Raw genomic sequence first — 16,837 nt, forward strand, 5'->3', positions numbered from 1 at the left:
ATGCTCTCGCTGTTTCAAGATATATGGAACCTGCCCCTCCTGACGTACACAAAGTACCCGACAGTAAATTTGCCCCATCATTCTTTCCGCAGTCGTGTTTCTGTGAACAATGCCGGCTTTGCCTGAATGGCAGACTTCAGGTACAGCCTTACGCAGAGGGAGATGTCTCCTGAACTGGGGGACGAGGCACCTGTTTCTTTTTTTTTGTAGGTGACACAGAGCAGGAATCGTTACAGTTAAAAACTCAAAACAGCCCCTTGAGCAGGCCTGCAAATATGGGCTAAGACTGCCACCTAGTGGCACAACAGTTGCATTAAAAATGGGTGTTCATGGGAAGTCATTGACTCTCTATGTCCATGTGTGTGCGTGTGTGTGTATCTGATCCATGCATCTCCTCCTCTCTCTACCCAGCAGAGGTGGGACAGAGTTTATGAGGGACCTCCCCAGGGCTCCACCACACACCCCCCTGCTCATAGTGGGACCCAAACCGGCAGACCTGCAGTAGAACACTCACGCAGGTAACCGTCGTGATATTCAGGGAGTTTCAGTGGTGCAGAACGTTCATATGCTACAAACCACACCGCTGTCCATGGAGATCGACTGTACTGTGACCAGAATGCGATCGATTCACCTGTAGTAGAGTGAGAAAACAGGGCTGTGTGATGAAATTACTCAAAGTGCCAAACAGTAAAAACTTACTTAGCATTGGCGGTCCTCTCCATTAGTATTCACCATCAATTTGAAAAGGGTCCATTTTACAGCCAAATGTTACAAAGCGGTAACTTGCTTTCAAAGGCACACCACCTGCATGAGTTTATTTGGCTCTTGACTCCACCTAGTGGACACATTGTTAGTGTCCTGATACTGCACTGGAGGCAAAACGCTTTATCAACTCCTATACAGATACAAACACAACCAGATTTTTGGGTGGCAGAGCACAAACTTGAGGCATAAATGGTGGCAGATTAGATTGATTTAACCTGATTTAGACATTTAGTCTGCGGTGCTGCAGTCTGGTGTTTCTGTAGTTCAGGGACCTTAAACTCCAGTCTTAGCCGCAGTGCACAGGTTTTTGTTGATCCCTTTAAATTAGTGGGCAAACAGTATCTTATCCGTTTATGGTTTCCGTGCCAACTTCTGTCCTTCTGTCCAATTACATAGTCCTAACGTTTACGCCGTCTGACATTTTAGCTACATTTCTTGATAAGCGCTTGAATGACAGCCAAAGACTTCTCATGTCCCAATATAAAATGTTTCATGTGATCTAATCTACAAATTAATCCATGTTGATGTATACAGCCAGTCAGTTGTATACAGGCCACTCATTCAGACACACTGGCCCTCCAGGGGGTTTTTCACAAAGTTTTTGAGTTAACTGCATAACTGCCCTGAGTAAAACCTCTTTTTACTTCAGTCCAAGTTCCAGATTTGGGAGGGTTCAGGGTTTTATACTCAGTGCAGCTATCCAGCTAACTCCGCAATCCTGCTTGATGAAACAGGGCAAATTTGCCCAGCCAGAATTGCCCACCCAACAGAATCTTTGTTGTTTATAATTGATTGAAAAAAAAAATATTAAGGAGCTTAACTCTGGCTTGTGTGGCAGCCCGGACCGGCTCATTCAGGTGTATTCCAGGGCTCTGTGGTGTGAGGTCACCGCTCCGTTCCAGCTCCACATTCATAGATAACACAGGGCACGTATACCAGGGTGCCGATCCGGTCCAGGGTTTCACACCAACTACAGTCTATGTGATGGAATTGGCTCCAATATTTTATTTGTTAGATTAAGTGAAGACCTATAGCTGCAGACTGCACCTTGCATATATATATATATATATTTTTTTTTTTTTAAAGACACTTCACTTGACATAGAAATGAGTCAGCATTGCTGTATACTGGTTTTTACTAAATTAAGCCAGAATAATCAGTTTGTAGAAAAACTTTCTAATATTCTCCAGTAATCTAGTCATCAACCATTTCTCAGCAACCATTTAGAACAGGACCACTTAGATGTTCAGCCAGCTATCTGTCCAGCGTGGGTATGCAATGGGTCCAACGTGTAGGACATTACAGTTCAAAATGATCAACTTGGACTTCAGAAATTTAAACTGATCTGAATTTTTTTTTTTTAAACCCAAAAAGGACCTCAAAGACAAGTGTTATCACAAGCAGTATGTTTGTATGCATGAGCATTTTAATCAGACAAAGCAGGAACACGTTGGTTATAATAGCATAAACATTATCAAAACCCCAAAAGATAACACCTCTTTTTCTCAAAACACAAGGTCTGAAAATGTTCATAGGCACCGCCTACGCTCAGTGATAGCTGTTGGTTGGTTAAAATGAAACAAACTCAAAAGGAAGCAACGTGATGGGGCCTTATCCATGTCCGTCGTTAAAATACCACTCCGGGACGACAGTGCAAAATTCTGATCCGTTCAGGTATTTTAGAAAAATACTAGTAACTACTACTTCATAAAAAACACCAAAAAAAGTCAGTATTTTGCTTTTATACACAGAATTGCTTCTAAAAGTCTAAATTATATTTCAGTCTAAATATTTTGCACTGCATAGCAATGCAACCATTTTTTTTTTGTCCCCTGGAAGAATCACGAATGTTGCTCTGCCCCGAATTCTGCATGGAACCAGTATTTAACAGCGTTGCTAATGACAAAGGTTTCAGTTATTCTCTTTTTATTTAAATGACAAAACAAAAAAAAAGAAGAAAAGAAAGCAAGCAAGCTTCCATAGTGAACATTTGCGTGTTTGTTTTTTTTCTTTTATACAGCTTCAAAACATTTGAACAGACTTAATGTTTTGGTTATTTACATATCAAACAGTATACTTATAGCCCTCCGAAAAAAAAAGGAAAAAGCAAAAATGTGGAATGCAAAAAAAAAAAAAAAAAAAGTATGAAAATCAAATGTGTGAAAGTAGTATTGTGCAATATTTGTCTGCCTTTAAAGAAAAATAAAAGAACGGCAGTATTCCCTGCAATTATTTTACTTTTAGAGATACAAATGGAAAAGGAAAAAAAAAACCCAGCGGACATCCATGTGATATAACTTTGCCTCTCCCTCAGTGTTGTGATTTGAACAGAAAGGTCTGAAACGTTTCACATAATTCACGGTATTCCCTCTTCTGATCGCATACGTACTAAAAAATACAATGAATTCAGTGACATTTCAAAAAAGAAAAAATAAATCCTTCTCATGAAACTGCAGCAGTTTAAATCACTGTAAGCAAACCAACAACACAAAACAAACCACCCCCCCCAAACTCATTCTGTATTTATTTATAGTAAATTAAAAATGACATAGTCCTTTGTGTACCGTCTGTGTCTGTCCCGTCTGACTGGCACGATGGGGGGCCAAAGACCTTGTTGTGTCTAACCCACGGACTAGGCAACTCCAAGTCTCCAGGGAAACAGAATGGGGGGGGGGGGTAACTGATTTTCTGCCCCCCTAAGCACATGTAAAAAAAAAAAAACAAAAAAAAAACAAAGGGCTCAGAAGTCGCATCCACCCCACCCCCACATGCCCACAAGGCCTTAGGTCTGTTCCACTTGGAAAAGTATGTACAATCCCTTGTAGGAACCCAAGGGGGTGCCAGAGGGCCTATCAGTGTGTGGGGTATCCTGTGGTTCCCATGCCGGGCTGGTTAGCCAGCACACTGCCATTGACTCCCTGGGCAGGTTCCACAACCCCGCCATTAGAGACAGCACTGAGGCCCGTCCACCCTGCACTGGCCTGCAAGTGACTGCAAACAGGGGGGAAGAGACAGACAAAACAAAAACAAACAAAACAAAAACAAACAAAACAAAAAAAAGAACGCCAGAAGGTTAGAGAACAGGAAGAGGAGGAGGACGAGGAGCAGGAGGAAAGAAAGTGAGAGTAAAAGGAGAATGGGAGGAGAAGATCGAGGGAAACATCCCCGCCCGTGCTTCTAACTACGTTTTTTTTGTGTGAAGAAACAGGATTTTTTTTTTTTTTTTTTTACTACATTAGTCCACATTTAATTTGCTAGCCGGAGGCGAGGAAACTGATCACTGGCTGCGGAGTTAAGACACCATTTTGGCTGAGACCACCGTGAGTGGTTTACATACAGCTGTCAGCATCACTTCAGCATGGGAACAGCATGCCTTCCTATACTATACACCCCACCCCCCCTTAATGAGATTACATGAGAAGCACTGGAGTAAGCAAGCATGCAAAGAAACGTGTTTTAATTACATATAACGGTCACGGCAGAGAACAATTAAGCCTCTGGAGGCCTCTACGAAAACCTTGAGATTTTGGGCAGAGCGTTAAACACCGGCGGTTTCCACGGCGTCACTGTCACTCAGATACAAGTCATTGGGTTTAAAAAACAAACAAACAAACAAAACAAATCTGAATTGACAGTCAAATCAAAATGTGTCCGAGTCCCTGATGACACTTAAATTGTGTACCTTTCCATGATAATTTGACTAAACACAACCATATCCTTGCTCCGAAATGCAGTGGTTTACACGTACACACGACCATCTGCACTAGTACTACACACACAAGCCGTTTCCTCAGCAAGGGACGTGCTATTAAAACTGCAACGGAAAAAGCCAGTTAAATTTCAGCTTGCAGAAGCAGTTCCTTAAATCAAACACTGCCACCGGCGAGGAAGGCGCTGTAGCTCTTCAGGGAGTTGTCTTTGGATATGCTACATTAGCACAGTGAGAAGTGTGGCAAGGAAGCAAATTAAATTTTACATCCAGTTGGTTGGGAATACAACAAATTACATCACAGAGTTCTTTTACACTGCTTTTCAGAGGCTGCCTGACGTCCGCAGCAGAACGGGCAGTTTGAGCAGACAGCCTGCCAACGCACCGCGCCAGGTTTACACAACCCATTACATTACCCACTTACAGCGTTTAACTTACTGCACACCAGTGGATCGCTACTGTTTTTCTCTTCAGTCCAACAGTGCCATTTCCTTTCACTGAGCCAGGAAAAATGTAACAAAACGTGGACGATCGACTCCGGAGAGCAATAAAAATAAAAAATAAAAAAATGAAGAATGGATGTTGCGCATGGTGTGAGCGGTAAAACATGGCACCCCAAATCGAGAGAGTTACTCAAAACGATACACAGAAGAACTGGGAGCTCCGAGGGGCTACAGGGTGTGGCATGAGAGAGGGCGGGGCCCCAAGGGCCCATTTCATCTGTCCAAAAGTCCCAGCTCAGTTGGTGGGGACCACGCAGAGTGGAGCAAATGGAATCTGCAGTTCATCATATGGTAATACACTTCAGGAAAAAAATAAGAGTATATATGTATAGGAGGACGACCGGAACGGTGACTGTTGTCAAGGGCAACAGGGAGTTTTTTTTCTTTTCAATTCCCCCCCCCCCCACTCAAAAAAAAAGGGGGAGAGGGGAGGGGGGCAAAAAAAACCAATATGCAGGAAATCTCAGCAAGTGATTTAAAAAAAAAAAAAAAAAAAAAAGTATGTTTTTCTTTTTTCCTTTTTAATTTTTTTTTGTCTTAAGTGGGATAGGGACAGTGGAGATGGAGAGAACACGCTCTCTCGAGTGGAGCTCCAGCACATCGCAGCGTGTCCTCCGTTAAAACCCCCAGCAGTGGAAATTTTGGCCGCACCCCTGGGTGTTGGGGGGAGGTGGAGGTGGGGGGGGGGGTGTGGGGGCACATACTTACTTGAAGCCCTGCTGGTTCCAGGCCTGCCCGTAAACACTGTACGTGGGGACCTGCCAGCCGTTGGGCACGTACTGGCCGATCTGCTGAGCGTTTCCGTACCACTGTCCCCACTGGCCGCCGTAAGGCTGGGCCGCAAAGCCAACTTTGTTCTGCTGAAGGACGGACGGACAGACAGACAGGAAGTGTTAAAACACCGCTAAAGTAAATGCGCTAACACTTCAAAACAACCCAACGGGAGAATGAGGTATTGTGACATCAAAAATGGGTGGAGCTACAACTAGCTTGTTCAAACGATCAAAATGTTTTGCTCTTCGCAATGTATCACAATCATTGATACAAATCAGTCAGCTACATATAGATGTATTTTTTTAAATGTCAGGATACCCTATTCTCCCATTTCTAATTTGAACATTCAGACATGGATAAAATTGCTGCAGATTACTGCCATTTTTACAAGAAATTATCCAGTTTCACCAATATTCAAAGCGAAAAATCTTCCATACGACTAATACATTTCATCTCTTGCCCAGGAGTGTGTGTAATGTTCCTGGTTTGTTTCAAGTGTGTGTCTCAGGTGAGGTTGGGTGTGGTTTCAGGTGTGTGTGTCTCAGGTGAGGTTGGGCGTGGTTTCAGGTGTGTGAGTCTCAGGTGGGCGGAGCTTGTGTACCTGGGGCATCTGCACCTGCTGCATGGGGTTCATCATGTCGGGCGTCTCCTTGCCCCAGTAGCACTTGACCACGTGCCCTTCTATTGACGTCCCGTTGACCGAAACGATGGCATGGGCGGCACCCTCATGGGAGTTGAACCTGCAGGGAGGAGGAGAAATGGCTTAGCGGCTTATGGTAGTGGAAAAAATGCGACCTTTCTAGTGTCAAAACAAGAATGCCAAACTGACAGAAATATGCGTTATGAAGCAAAGAGAACATAAACAATCTGAGTAGAGTTGGGAAAACTCAACATGCCTCACGAAGGAATATCCCTTATCCGGGAACACTCGGATCTCCATGATTTGTCCAAAGGGAGAGAAGGTCTGTCTCATCAGTTGTTCTGCAACACACAAAAAACCAGTCACACAGAACCGCTCACACTGAGAAAATGGAGAGTTTGCTTGATTTTGAACAACAATTATAACAGTAGTAATAATAGTAGTAGTAGAAATAAAAATTATAACTACTATTATAATAAATATAATAAAAACATTACTAATTAATGAAAAATTATACATAAGTGATAATACATAAAAGTGCAATACTGACCCGTGAGGCCGGTAGTCACTCCCCCACAGTAAACTGTACAGTTACTGGGGCTCGACTGGTTCACCACCTCGTCGAAGGACAGGTGCTTGGTGTTACCTTTGAGTGACAAACAAACCAAGGGGAAATCAGCGTATTGAACATGCTTCACAGCTGTAACAGGAAATTTAAATATTTAACAGCCAAATTCAACGCCAGGGTTCTATTATGCCCCACGAAAACAACAAATAACACGTCTGTACACATGGGGCTGAACTTTGGCCGACGCACGCTCCTCAGGTGTCTGATATTCAAAATAAAATTATAAAATGTATGAATCCCGTTATCTACAGACGAGACGTGGCCAGCAGTGTGGCGCAGAAGCTGAAGAACTGAGTTCGCAGCTCAGACTGCAGGCCCAGGTCACGGGCGAGGCTGCCACTGTTGTGCCCACGAGCTAACCTACTTAGCATGAACCAGTAAAATGGCGGTATAACTGGATCATATGTAAAAACGCACGTCCCTGAGGATCAGCTAAGCAAATGTGTAACCGTAAACCCGCGGTGGAGCGCGCGGGGGTGCGGGCGGGGCAGCAGCGGGCCGCACACTCACTCTCGTACGCGGTTTTGGGCGCGGGGGGCTTTCTCGTGGCCCAGTTAGTCCTGATCTGCCTGCCGCCCAGCCACTGCCCGCCCATCTGCTGAATGGCATTCTCCGCATCCTGTAGAGCGCAGAAACATGACTCATCATTCATAATGTCATAAAACGCTTTTTAATTCATACAGTACCGCACTGCTGAATAGTACACTACAGAGCATATCAATACGCCCAGCCAATCACAGAACAGTACCTTCCATTCCTAAAAGAAAAACACTCATTTCCCCCAAATTTTCCACACCGCTAAGAGTAGCCACCACAGGGATAGAAGATGCATAATTGTCCATCAGGACTCAGGATCAGAAATTCCCTTTAAACATGTGCATTCCCATTCATGTCCCTGTTAATCTGACAGGTGCACAGCACACTTACCCACTTATTGAAGAAAGAGACGAAGCCGTAGCCTTTGGACTTGCCGGTCGCCATGTCCTTCACAACGCGTGCATCGCTGTGGAAAAGCAGGCAGCATTCAGAGAGCGTCTGACTCATACAGAACTTTCAACAGGCATTTCAACCTGAAGCAGGAAAGTACAGTACATCTTCAGCCATGAACTCTCTGTAGGATCGTCTGGAGCCAACAGGAACTTACGATATCCTCCCAAAGGGTGCGAAAGCCGCTTTGATGTCATCTGTGGTGATTTCAGGGCTCAGGTCTCCCACAAACACATGGAAGTGATCTTATGCAAGAGAAGGAAAAAAGAAAACACACAGAAGAGAGTTTAGCTCAGGCCAAGGAGGAAACAGCTGACCACTGTGTGCAAGATGTGAGCGGGACTTGCACGATGCTTCAACTTACTGCTGGTGTCCTTTTTCTGACTGCTGGGGGTCGTGGCCCAGTTGACCTTAACTTCCTGGAGGAAGGAAAGAGAATGAGAGAGAGAGAGAGAGAGAAAGAGAGAGGGAGAAAAGGAGCAAGACAGCAACAGAAAGAGAAAGAGACAAGGCAGAATTAGACCTCTGTGGTTACGTGGATGACACAGTTCAGTCTGAGTGGCACTAAACACCAGCCTCCTAGCACAACATGTGAACGTCAGCAGTGCTGAGTAGGGGAGAAACAAACCAAAATCAAACCAAAAAAAGAAAAATACAGGGGGGAAAAAAAAACCTGATCACACTCAACTGTAGAAAAAGTTCTGCTTTTTTTTTTATATAGACAAAAAAATTTGGTTTAAAATCTAGGAAGTAAAAAAGTCTAAACAAGGGACTTACAAACGAGTGAAATTATGAACTTGTATTACTCCTCAAATGGTCCTTCAATACCTGTTGAGGATAAAATATTTGCACTGAATATATTTGTTTATACGGTTTATTTGCTGTGAAGCTTCAGGCTTAGCAAGAGAACACATGATACAGAAATGGTCAAACAGGGCATGGTACTGAGAGTGAAACAGCTCAAGTGCACTCTTAACAAATAAACCCCTTGTGTACTACGACTGCATTACAAACTGTGTCAAAAGTCATGAAGCTCAGAAAAAGGACTTGCCCTTTTCCATGTACAAGGCTGCCTATTATGGCATCAAATATCCGTATCGGTGCATTGTCCATCAGTACGTGCTGCGATCTAATGCAGACAGGATGCCATTTTGGCTCCAAAAGCCTTAGCTAACCTCCTAGCCGAAGTGGCACAAACCAAAGAGAAAGTAAATCTTACCTAAAAGGATGCACACAGGAAGGTGCCATTCTGCAACCATGCACTACGGTTGCAGCACCGGGCATGCCTGTGACCCCCAAAACGGGAGCATCACGATTAGCAACACGAAATAAACACCAATCAATACAAACCATTCGAGTTCTCCTAAACAATGCATCGACCAGAGACGGCAAATTGAGGTACAGTCAGAAACTTTAAAGCAGTAACTTTGGGGGGGGGGAACTCAGGACAATATCCAGAAGGAATGCAACACAGCAACATTTCAATTATGTGCACAATTTTCAATATAAGCTTACACTACACACGAAACAGACATTTTATCCGTAATACAAAAAATATGTGTATATATAAATAGAATAGCACAGAGAACAAAAGTTCAGAAGCAGACAAACGAAAGCTTTATCCTTCCTAAGAAAATTTTCAGAGGAATTTCTCAGTGCAAAGACATCATTGGATACCTGAACATCACGCATGCAAAATAATGCATTCACACGCACAAAATGAATAAAATGGTAGGGAGTGGCGCGATCCTTTGGCGTGTGATCTAAGGAGGGAAAACGTACGGAAGCATACAGGTTCCCAAAAAAAGATAATTCCCCACTCACAGACAGTCCACAAAACAAAAAAAAACGCCATTAAAGTTCCAAATCAATACGGGGCACATTTTCAACAAGGTCACATGATCATCAGGAATAAGGTCGGTTAGGCTTTTCCTGAACATTGTATCTGCCAAATTCAATGCGCATCTGTGCCAGAACCGACTACTACACTTTTATTTTTAGATGCAAAGCACCTCGTGGACCTGGCTAGTAACTCACACATGCACACTCACATTTAGCACGCTGAAAATTCTCCACAAGGGGGAGCTATTAGCAGGCAAGTAGCTGTAATTGGTGGGGGGGGGTCACCTAAGAATGGTGCTTTGCATCAATGACACCGTGTGTCCGTGTTAAAAATGCAGGAATTCTTTGACAGAATTCTAGGATGAAGCTGCTTCCCAGCTGATTGGTGAAGGCAAACATCATTAGCCTGTCGGCAGCAAAAATATGAAAACTGCACGGGAGATTCAAATCAATAAGCATTCACTGTGAGCCGCCAAGCAATGGCACCGGGGTGATCTAGTCAGTGCACATTACTCAACTGCAATCGTCCCCCTTAACAGGCCAAAGCGAGCACATTCTTCAAATTTACAACGGAACAGCCTTTTTCGACAGCGAACAAGTAAAATATTAATCCATCACCTGGCACGTTTTTCCCAGACAAACACTGTTCTGTGTCAGTGCGCTTTCGCTGTTGTACAAACATGTCTAAACAGTTAGGTTTCTTTGGAAACAACACGCGCTAGGGCATTTTGCGCGTTGTTCTTTTTTTTTTACGACAAACTGCAACCGATGCTACGGAGACAAGGAAATCTCGGGCAACGGGAAAGACTCCTAAGAACCACCCCTTACAAAGTGTGCTGCCAATGATAAAACTGCAGCGAGAAAACAAACGCAGTTTAGTAACAAGAGAAAACGTTAGACTTAAGACCTGGCACGACACCAATGGCTTCTAGCAAAGATGAGCAGCAATTACGGACTTGAGATTTCCATTCCAAATATGGGCGCAACGTAAACACTTTTTAAACAAGCACTTTACGAAAAACAATCAGAACTTTTTTCCTGTCGGGGCTACTGTGACGAATGCTATTCAGAGCTCCAATACACATATCTGTGAAGAGTGGACTGGCCAGAGCCAGAAAAACTACATTCTCTGAAGCAAATTTTATTTATTCACAAGCGGAATTCTGTGTGTTGTCCACAGTTTAGGAGAGGCTGTGGCTTCACTGTTACTGTATTATCACACCACTGCTGTAATAAGATAAAGAATCGTGAAAGAGGCCGGTCTGGGCAGAGAAATGTCTTCTTTAAAGCGGCACGACGCGTTAAATGAGCCCTCAGGCAAGACTCGGGATTTTATACCTGCAACCGAAAAACGAGAATGATACATTTTGAAATCGGATTAAAGTAGTTTTTTTTACGGGAACATAAAATAAAGTCTGGAAACCTGGAACAACTCCAGGCAAAACTGAAGCTGCAAATTATTTCCCACTGATAGGATTTAGAGCAGTAGACAAGGACTCCCATGGTAGACTGGCCCTACGGCTATCATAAGGGCACTGTACACCTGTGGCTGAGACTGAAAGCACTGAATACCTGAGCACTCCACGCATTTAAACAGGTACTTTACACAAATATAAAACAGTACTTATGCAGAATACACACACAGGCCTTTAACATGTCCTGGAAAAATGTGGGCCTCAAACACTGGAAGTGGGTCTCGTTTACATCTCTGATAGACATCTAAATATATTTGTCTTGATAATAGTAATTAACAAATAATTATAACGTTTACAATTACTTCAGGATAAAAAAAAAACAGCAATTAGGAATTTTTCCCATTAAAGTGCATAAATATTAAGTTGAGTTGGTATTCATTATTAGAAGGCTAAGACTTCTGGCACCACCTTGCCTTCCCTGCAATTTCAAGTACAGGTTGCACATGCTGTTTGCAGCATGAAGTACAGCCTACATTAATTTTTTCCACCCTCTGGATTGTGAAAACTACAGGGGGTGGGAAGATCTGAAAAGCTGCTAGCCTGCTTTCAGGTGTGTTCTCAAGCTCAGAGGACTCAAGCAGGGACACGCCAGTCCCGCCCATCTCAGAACATCACATCCTCTAAGAAGCAAGAGTCCTCCAGACCTTCAGAACTGACCGGTCGGTGTGTCGAAGACTTAACTCACTAATTTCAGACTTAGCCAGTTTAATGGAACTAAAAAATGAATGCCACTTAATGTCACCAAAAAAATACAGCCCTTACTACGCTCCAAAGAAACCAGACTGGGGCATGCTTTCACCTGTTAGTAAAAAAATAAAAATAAAAAACAAACTACAGTACTATGCAGTTAACATCGAATAGTAGGAAGACAAAACCATTAGCCATAGTGGTTCAGTCCCGTCACACGCTCTCAGTATGTCATGGGAATGAGTGTTATTGTCCTCCTATCATATGCCAAGTGGCATTTTTTACTTCATTCACTTCTCCCACTTTTTATGACTGGAAAACATTTTTAAAATATCGCCTGGAGAGATAATGTAGATGTGTTTCAACTCCTTTTCTAAGGGCGCTACTCGGAAAATAAATCTGAAGGATAGACTATTACTTAGAAATCTGAATAACAATTTCATACTCACTCGTAAACATTACTTTGCTCATCACAGCCAAAGTCCGGCTGTACTGAAGTCCTGCATGTCAGTAGTTCCCCGCTAACACTGGAGAGTTTATGGGGTAACAGAACTAAGTCTGACTAAAGCAGATAGCCAAGATGATAAGAGCACAGCATAAACAGAAGGCACGAGACTGAGCTACAAGCCAAAGCCCTGCATTAAACCAGGCTTTTAAATATACATTTTAAATAAATGTTAAAGATACACTCACCACTTATTTTGATATACATTTAAATAAAAGGTAAATATACCATAAGTTGAAAATGAGCCCAGAAGCGATGTTCCAAGCAATATTCAAAATCATTATGATAGTACAATTGGTGTATGCCATTGTTAATTTCCTAATGAAATATTTAGCATGGCAGGCAAGGAACAAGCTTTACCAAGGTGTAATGTGTACGCTACTTACCAGTTGGAAATGTACACTGATTGGTCATATTCAAAATTTCTCACTTAAATCTATACATGGTAAAGCACTCCATTTTGAGTATGCTGGTGTAATTATCAATATGATTATTGCCAAAGATTCATTACCAATTATTTATCTGCAAAATAGCTCAGAATTTAAATAAATGTAAGAAATTTAACATATACAAGTATAGAGAAAAATGACTTACTTGTGAATAGTCGAATTTGATTGCCGAGAGCTACAATACGGCATAGAAAGGATTTTTATGAAAAATGTGATCAGTTGGTAATAAAATTCTAACATGTCAAAATGAGTCTACGGGAATCTCGTGGCTGTACCTCAGCTCGGACCACCGTCCCCACCCGTCCCAACTCACCCTGTAGATACGATAGCTTACCTTACCCATTATTTTACGTCCGTTCATCGCGGCCAGCGCGGCTGCGGCGTGCCTGTGCTCGTAGAACTCCACAAAGCAGTACGGATCGTTACCGGCCGTCTAAAGGTAGCGGACACAGAGGTTAATTCTCACGGACCATCCGACGGGCCAAAGAAAAAAAGCTCTCGCTCTTGAAATGACAGCGGAAGGGTGGTTCCGTCTGCTCGTCTGTTTCCTAGACCAGAACTCAAAAAGGTGTTCAACAAAGAAGAACTTAAAACACAGTTTTTTAAAAAAGGATGCAGAAACATTTCTATATGCAATATGAGTGCGTGGGGCAACTCTATTCTTTAACAATAACTAGCAGCGTTTTTGCATTCAAACACCACGCAAATAGACAGCATGCAAGGCAACCAACAGAAAAGCTTAAGAACTCACGTCTACGATCATTTTACAGCTCTTGCAGGGGCCGATCTGACTGAAGAGCTGCAGAATGAGGGCCTCAGTCACATCCCGGGAGAGGTTCCCCACGTACCTGAGACACAGGTAAAGAGCAGGTGAGACAGACAGGTCAGCATGGCGCATGCAGCACGAATACACGGACAGTATGACACACTCACACAATGAGCTCATTTTCTTCACGGATTCATATGAAAGGGCCATTTTAATTGCAAGCTCACTGAGCTCTATTAAATCTCTTGAACACATTTTTTGGGCTTGCTTTTACTGAATTTGTGGGGTGAGTCATTGAATGCTATTCTGTATGGGCATTTTTTACTTGAAGCCAGCTTTTATCATTTTTATTGTACATTTTATTGTAATCTTTTCGATATTAGTAGTGGGAACAAAAAAAACGAAGGACTCCGATTTTGATTATGCGAATAAATTTCATGATCGACTTTTTATTCATTTTATTACTTCTTAATCTTGGTTTCTGTCTTTTCTGCAATGCATTTTATTCTTGTGAAGCACTTTGTACCTTTGTTTTGAAAGGTGCTAAAATACTGGGGAGGCATATTAGCTACGTTTAAATGCTACAGCTTGTTGGGAGAACGGCTATGAAAATGTGTGTGTGTTTGCACATTCAGGAATTATACTCCCAAATTTAAGCGCCGTTGTGTCAGTATGAACCGACAGCAAGGTGACGGAACTAGGCGGCCGCACTATCCAACAACGAACGTGCCCGAATTGCCTGGGAAGCACAATAGACCTGTAAGCTCAATTGTTAGATACATTTTCAGTCGATATAGTGTTTTACAAGGTAGCGATCAATACTTTAATATTTCTGCGACTCGATTAGAGAACATTTGCGCGGCTTGTGTATACACTGATACTGTGAAGTGTTAGCACGAAGAACTGGAATCGAAACAGTCACGTCATCACATCCTTAAACCGGTTTCGGAGGCCAAGCCACGGACGCCGACTTGCGGCCTGTCCCTGGCTTCCCAGTACGCGGGTATAAACAGCACGATCTGTCTTCTCTTTAATATCACGGTATAAGAGACATGCCACTTAACTATACATTGCAGATCATTTTAAACACTGCACCATCCGTCGGTACTATAACAAGAAAAACAATATATTTAATCTGAGCTCAACGGTAGCTGGCCAGCCTAACGTTAGCTACACTGGAAAAAAATGGACACGTCTAGGTTGCTGATGCTAACTGGCTAGCAAGCTAACACGCTGACAGTCTGTCAGGTCGGTCTAACCGGTTACAGTGAGCGATCGAGGTTAAAACACAACCGACAAAGCAAACATTTAATACGATAAACAATAAATACACGAATTGTGTAACGAGAGAACTAGTAAGACCGCAAACTCGCTAATAAACTTGCAATGGTACTCACAGTGTCTTCGGCTGTTCGTCGTCCATCATCATCATGCTACCGATAGAGCGCGAGATCAAACACCAAGAAAGAAATCCGTGGGTGTCCTACTCTGTAATGATCTCGGTTAATTTTCCTTGCTTGGCGTTTCCTTGTCGTCCACTGTGTTTTCTCTAAATAAGCAGTAAAAGCTTGTAAATATAAACCGGCGCCACCTGTACCAGCAACCAGACCCAATTCTGAACAATAGAAAGGCGACACAAGATGGCGGAGAAATGAAAGCGGATATACGATTCCGCATGCGCAGTTTCGGCCCGGAAACTGAGTAAGCGATTTCGCTGTAGCGTGCTAGAAGTTCATATCATTAGGGCGAATGGAGTTGATGGCCGAATTCAAAGGTAGCGGTCCTATTTTTGACATTGAACACATATTGTGTGTAAAATGTAATTTCAGAACATGTGCAGTTAGACATGACCCGACATTAAATGGCATTTTGACTTGGATCTGTGTACGAACAGGACACCTTGGAGACGTCCAGGTTGAAATCTAATACCCAATACATTTAGCTGCTAAAACGATAACAAGCATGGTCAACCAAAATTGAAAGCAATTTTAGTAACCTTCAGAATTTGGCACATGGAAATGGAGGCTATGTAATGGTGGTACGTGGTCACACTGTGCCAGATGAATCAGATAAGTATGATATAGATATATTTTTTGCACTTCTACATTCACCCAGCTGAAGGAGTGAATTTGCCTCAGGTCTCACGTGAACTGACGCACATTTACCTGTCTGCAAGCCGAAAGGTTCACACAGTACTGAGCCTGGCAAGGTTGACAGTCCATTATGAGAAAAGGCAGTCAAACTTCTGGGAGGGTGCTTTGTAATTAAATGGACAGCTCTGAACAATCGCAATTGCAACATATCCTAAGGCATTGATATATAACTAAATGCTGATTAGTCTGCTAGAAGCCAGAATGGAGAGAAACCCAGTCTCACATATGTGATTTACCTTTGATTCAACATCTGTGGGCGATATACCACAGCACTGTTTTGGTAGAGATGCACATTTCTGCCGTATGAAAGCTGGTAGCCAGTGGGTACCCAAGCTGTGGTTAGGAAGAACTAATACAGTGGTAACCTGAGGGACCGCGGCTAAATTATGCCACCCTAACCCTGGCTGACTACAAGCTCCTCGTAAACCACTGGCCTAACCAGGACTCAAACCTGTGACTACAGGGCCCAGCATGCTCTTATTTGGAGTTCCTTCAGCGAAAGAAGCCTTAATGACACTGCAAATGGCATCTGCTTTTGTGATAATTCAGTTCCGGATTGTGGGGCCTGCTACTGCCTTAAGAACTAGTGCTTTAGCAAGATGTGCTACATGGAAAAATAAAGGTGTTACTGTAGTTAACCCATTCTGCACACTAGGCTGCTGAATTGGTCCTCTTGGACACCTTTTTATTATTAAACAGCTAGTTTTTTCAATCAGTATTTCTGCAATATCCATTTTGTAAAGTCTTTAACCCACAGGAACATGCTATATTTTATTTTCATGTAAGTTTTATATAGAAATACACAGCCATTTACCACACTTCTCACCTCAAATTGGCTAAACATATAGCCTCCCAAACATGGAAAGATTACCCTCTCCGTGTGTCATTGAAGTTTCACTGCTAGAGGAACTGGTTTAAAAAACTTGAATTGTCTTTGAGTAGAAGGTGCAGCAC

The 16,837-nt window shown here is 42.8% G+C and overlaps 1 protein-coding gene across 1 annotated transcript; it reads right to left on the reverse strand.

The window, feature by feature from the left end:
• Positions 1-2,169: 2,169 nt before the first annotated feature.
• On the reverse strand, positions 2,170-15,391 carry LOC135264881 (cytotoxic granule associated RNA binding protein TIA1-like). Its single transcript, XM_064353867.1, has 12 exons — positions 15,128-15,391; positions 13,716-13,812; positions 13,299-13,397; positions 8,371-8,425; positions 8,164-8,251; positions 7,947-8,022; positions 7,530-7,638; positions 6,942-7,037; positions 6,648-6,732; positions 6,353-6,491; positions 5,686-5,837; positions 2,170-3,756 (listed from the first exon to the last, which is right to left on the reverse strand). The coding sequence occupies exons 1-12, from the start codon at positions 15,160-15,162 to the stop codon at positions 3,618-3,620; spliced, it is 1,170 nt and encodes a 389-aa protein (XP_064209937.1). The 5' UTR covers positions 15,163-15,391; the 3' UTR covers positions 2,170-3,617.
• Between the last annotated feature and the right edge of the window lie 1,446 nt (positions 15,392-16,837).

The sequence above is a fragment of the Anguilla rostrata genome, chromosome 10 (assembly GCF_018555375.3).
Source record: "Anguilla rostrata isolate EN2019 chromosome 10, ASM1855537v3, whole genome shotgun sequence".
Taxonomy (NCBI): Eukaryota; Metazoa; Chordata; class Actinopteri; order Anguilliformes; family Anguillidae; genus Anguilla; species Anguilla rostrata.

Bases quoted from the DNA above. Each gene is read 5' to 3' on its own strand.
- LOC135264881 (XM_064353867.1), bottom strand. From the start codon at position 15,162: ATGATGATGATGGACGACGAACAGCCGAAGACACT. The intron at 8,023-8,163 runs GTAAGTTCCTGT...GCTTTTCCACAG, and splicing joins GCACCCTTTGGGAGGATATC to CGATGCACGCGTTGTGAAGG. The intron at 7,639-7,946 runs GTAAGTGTGCTG...TGCGCTCTACAG, and splicing joins TCTCTTTCTTCAATAAGTGG to GATGCGGAGAATGCCATTCA.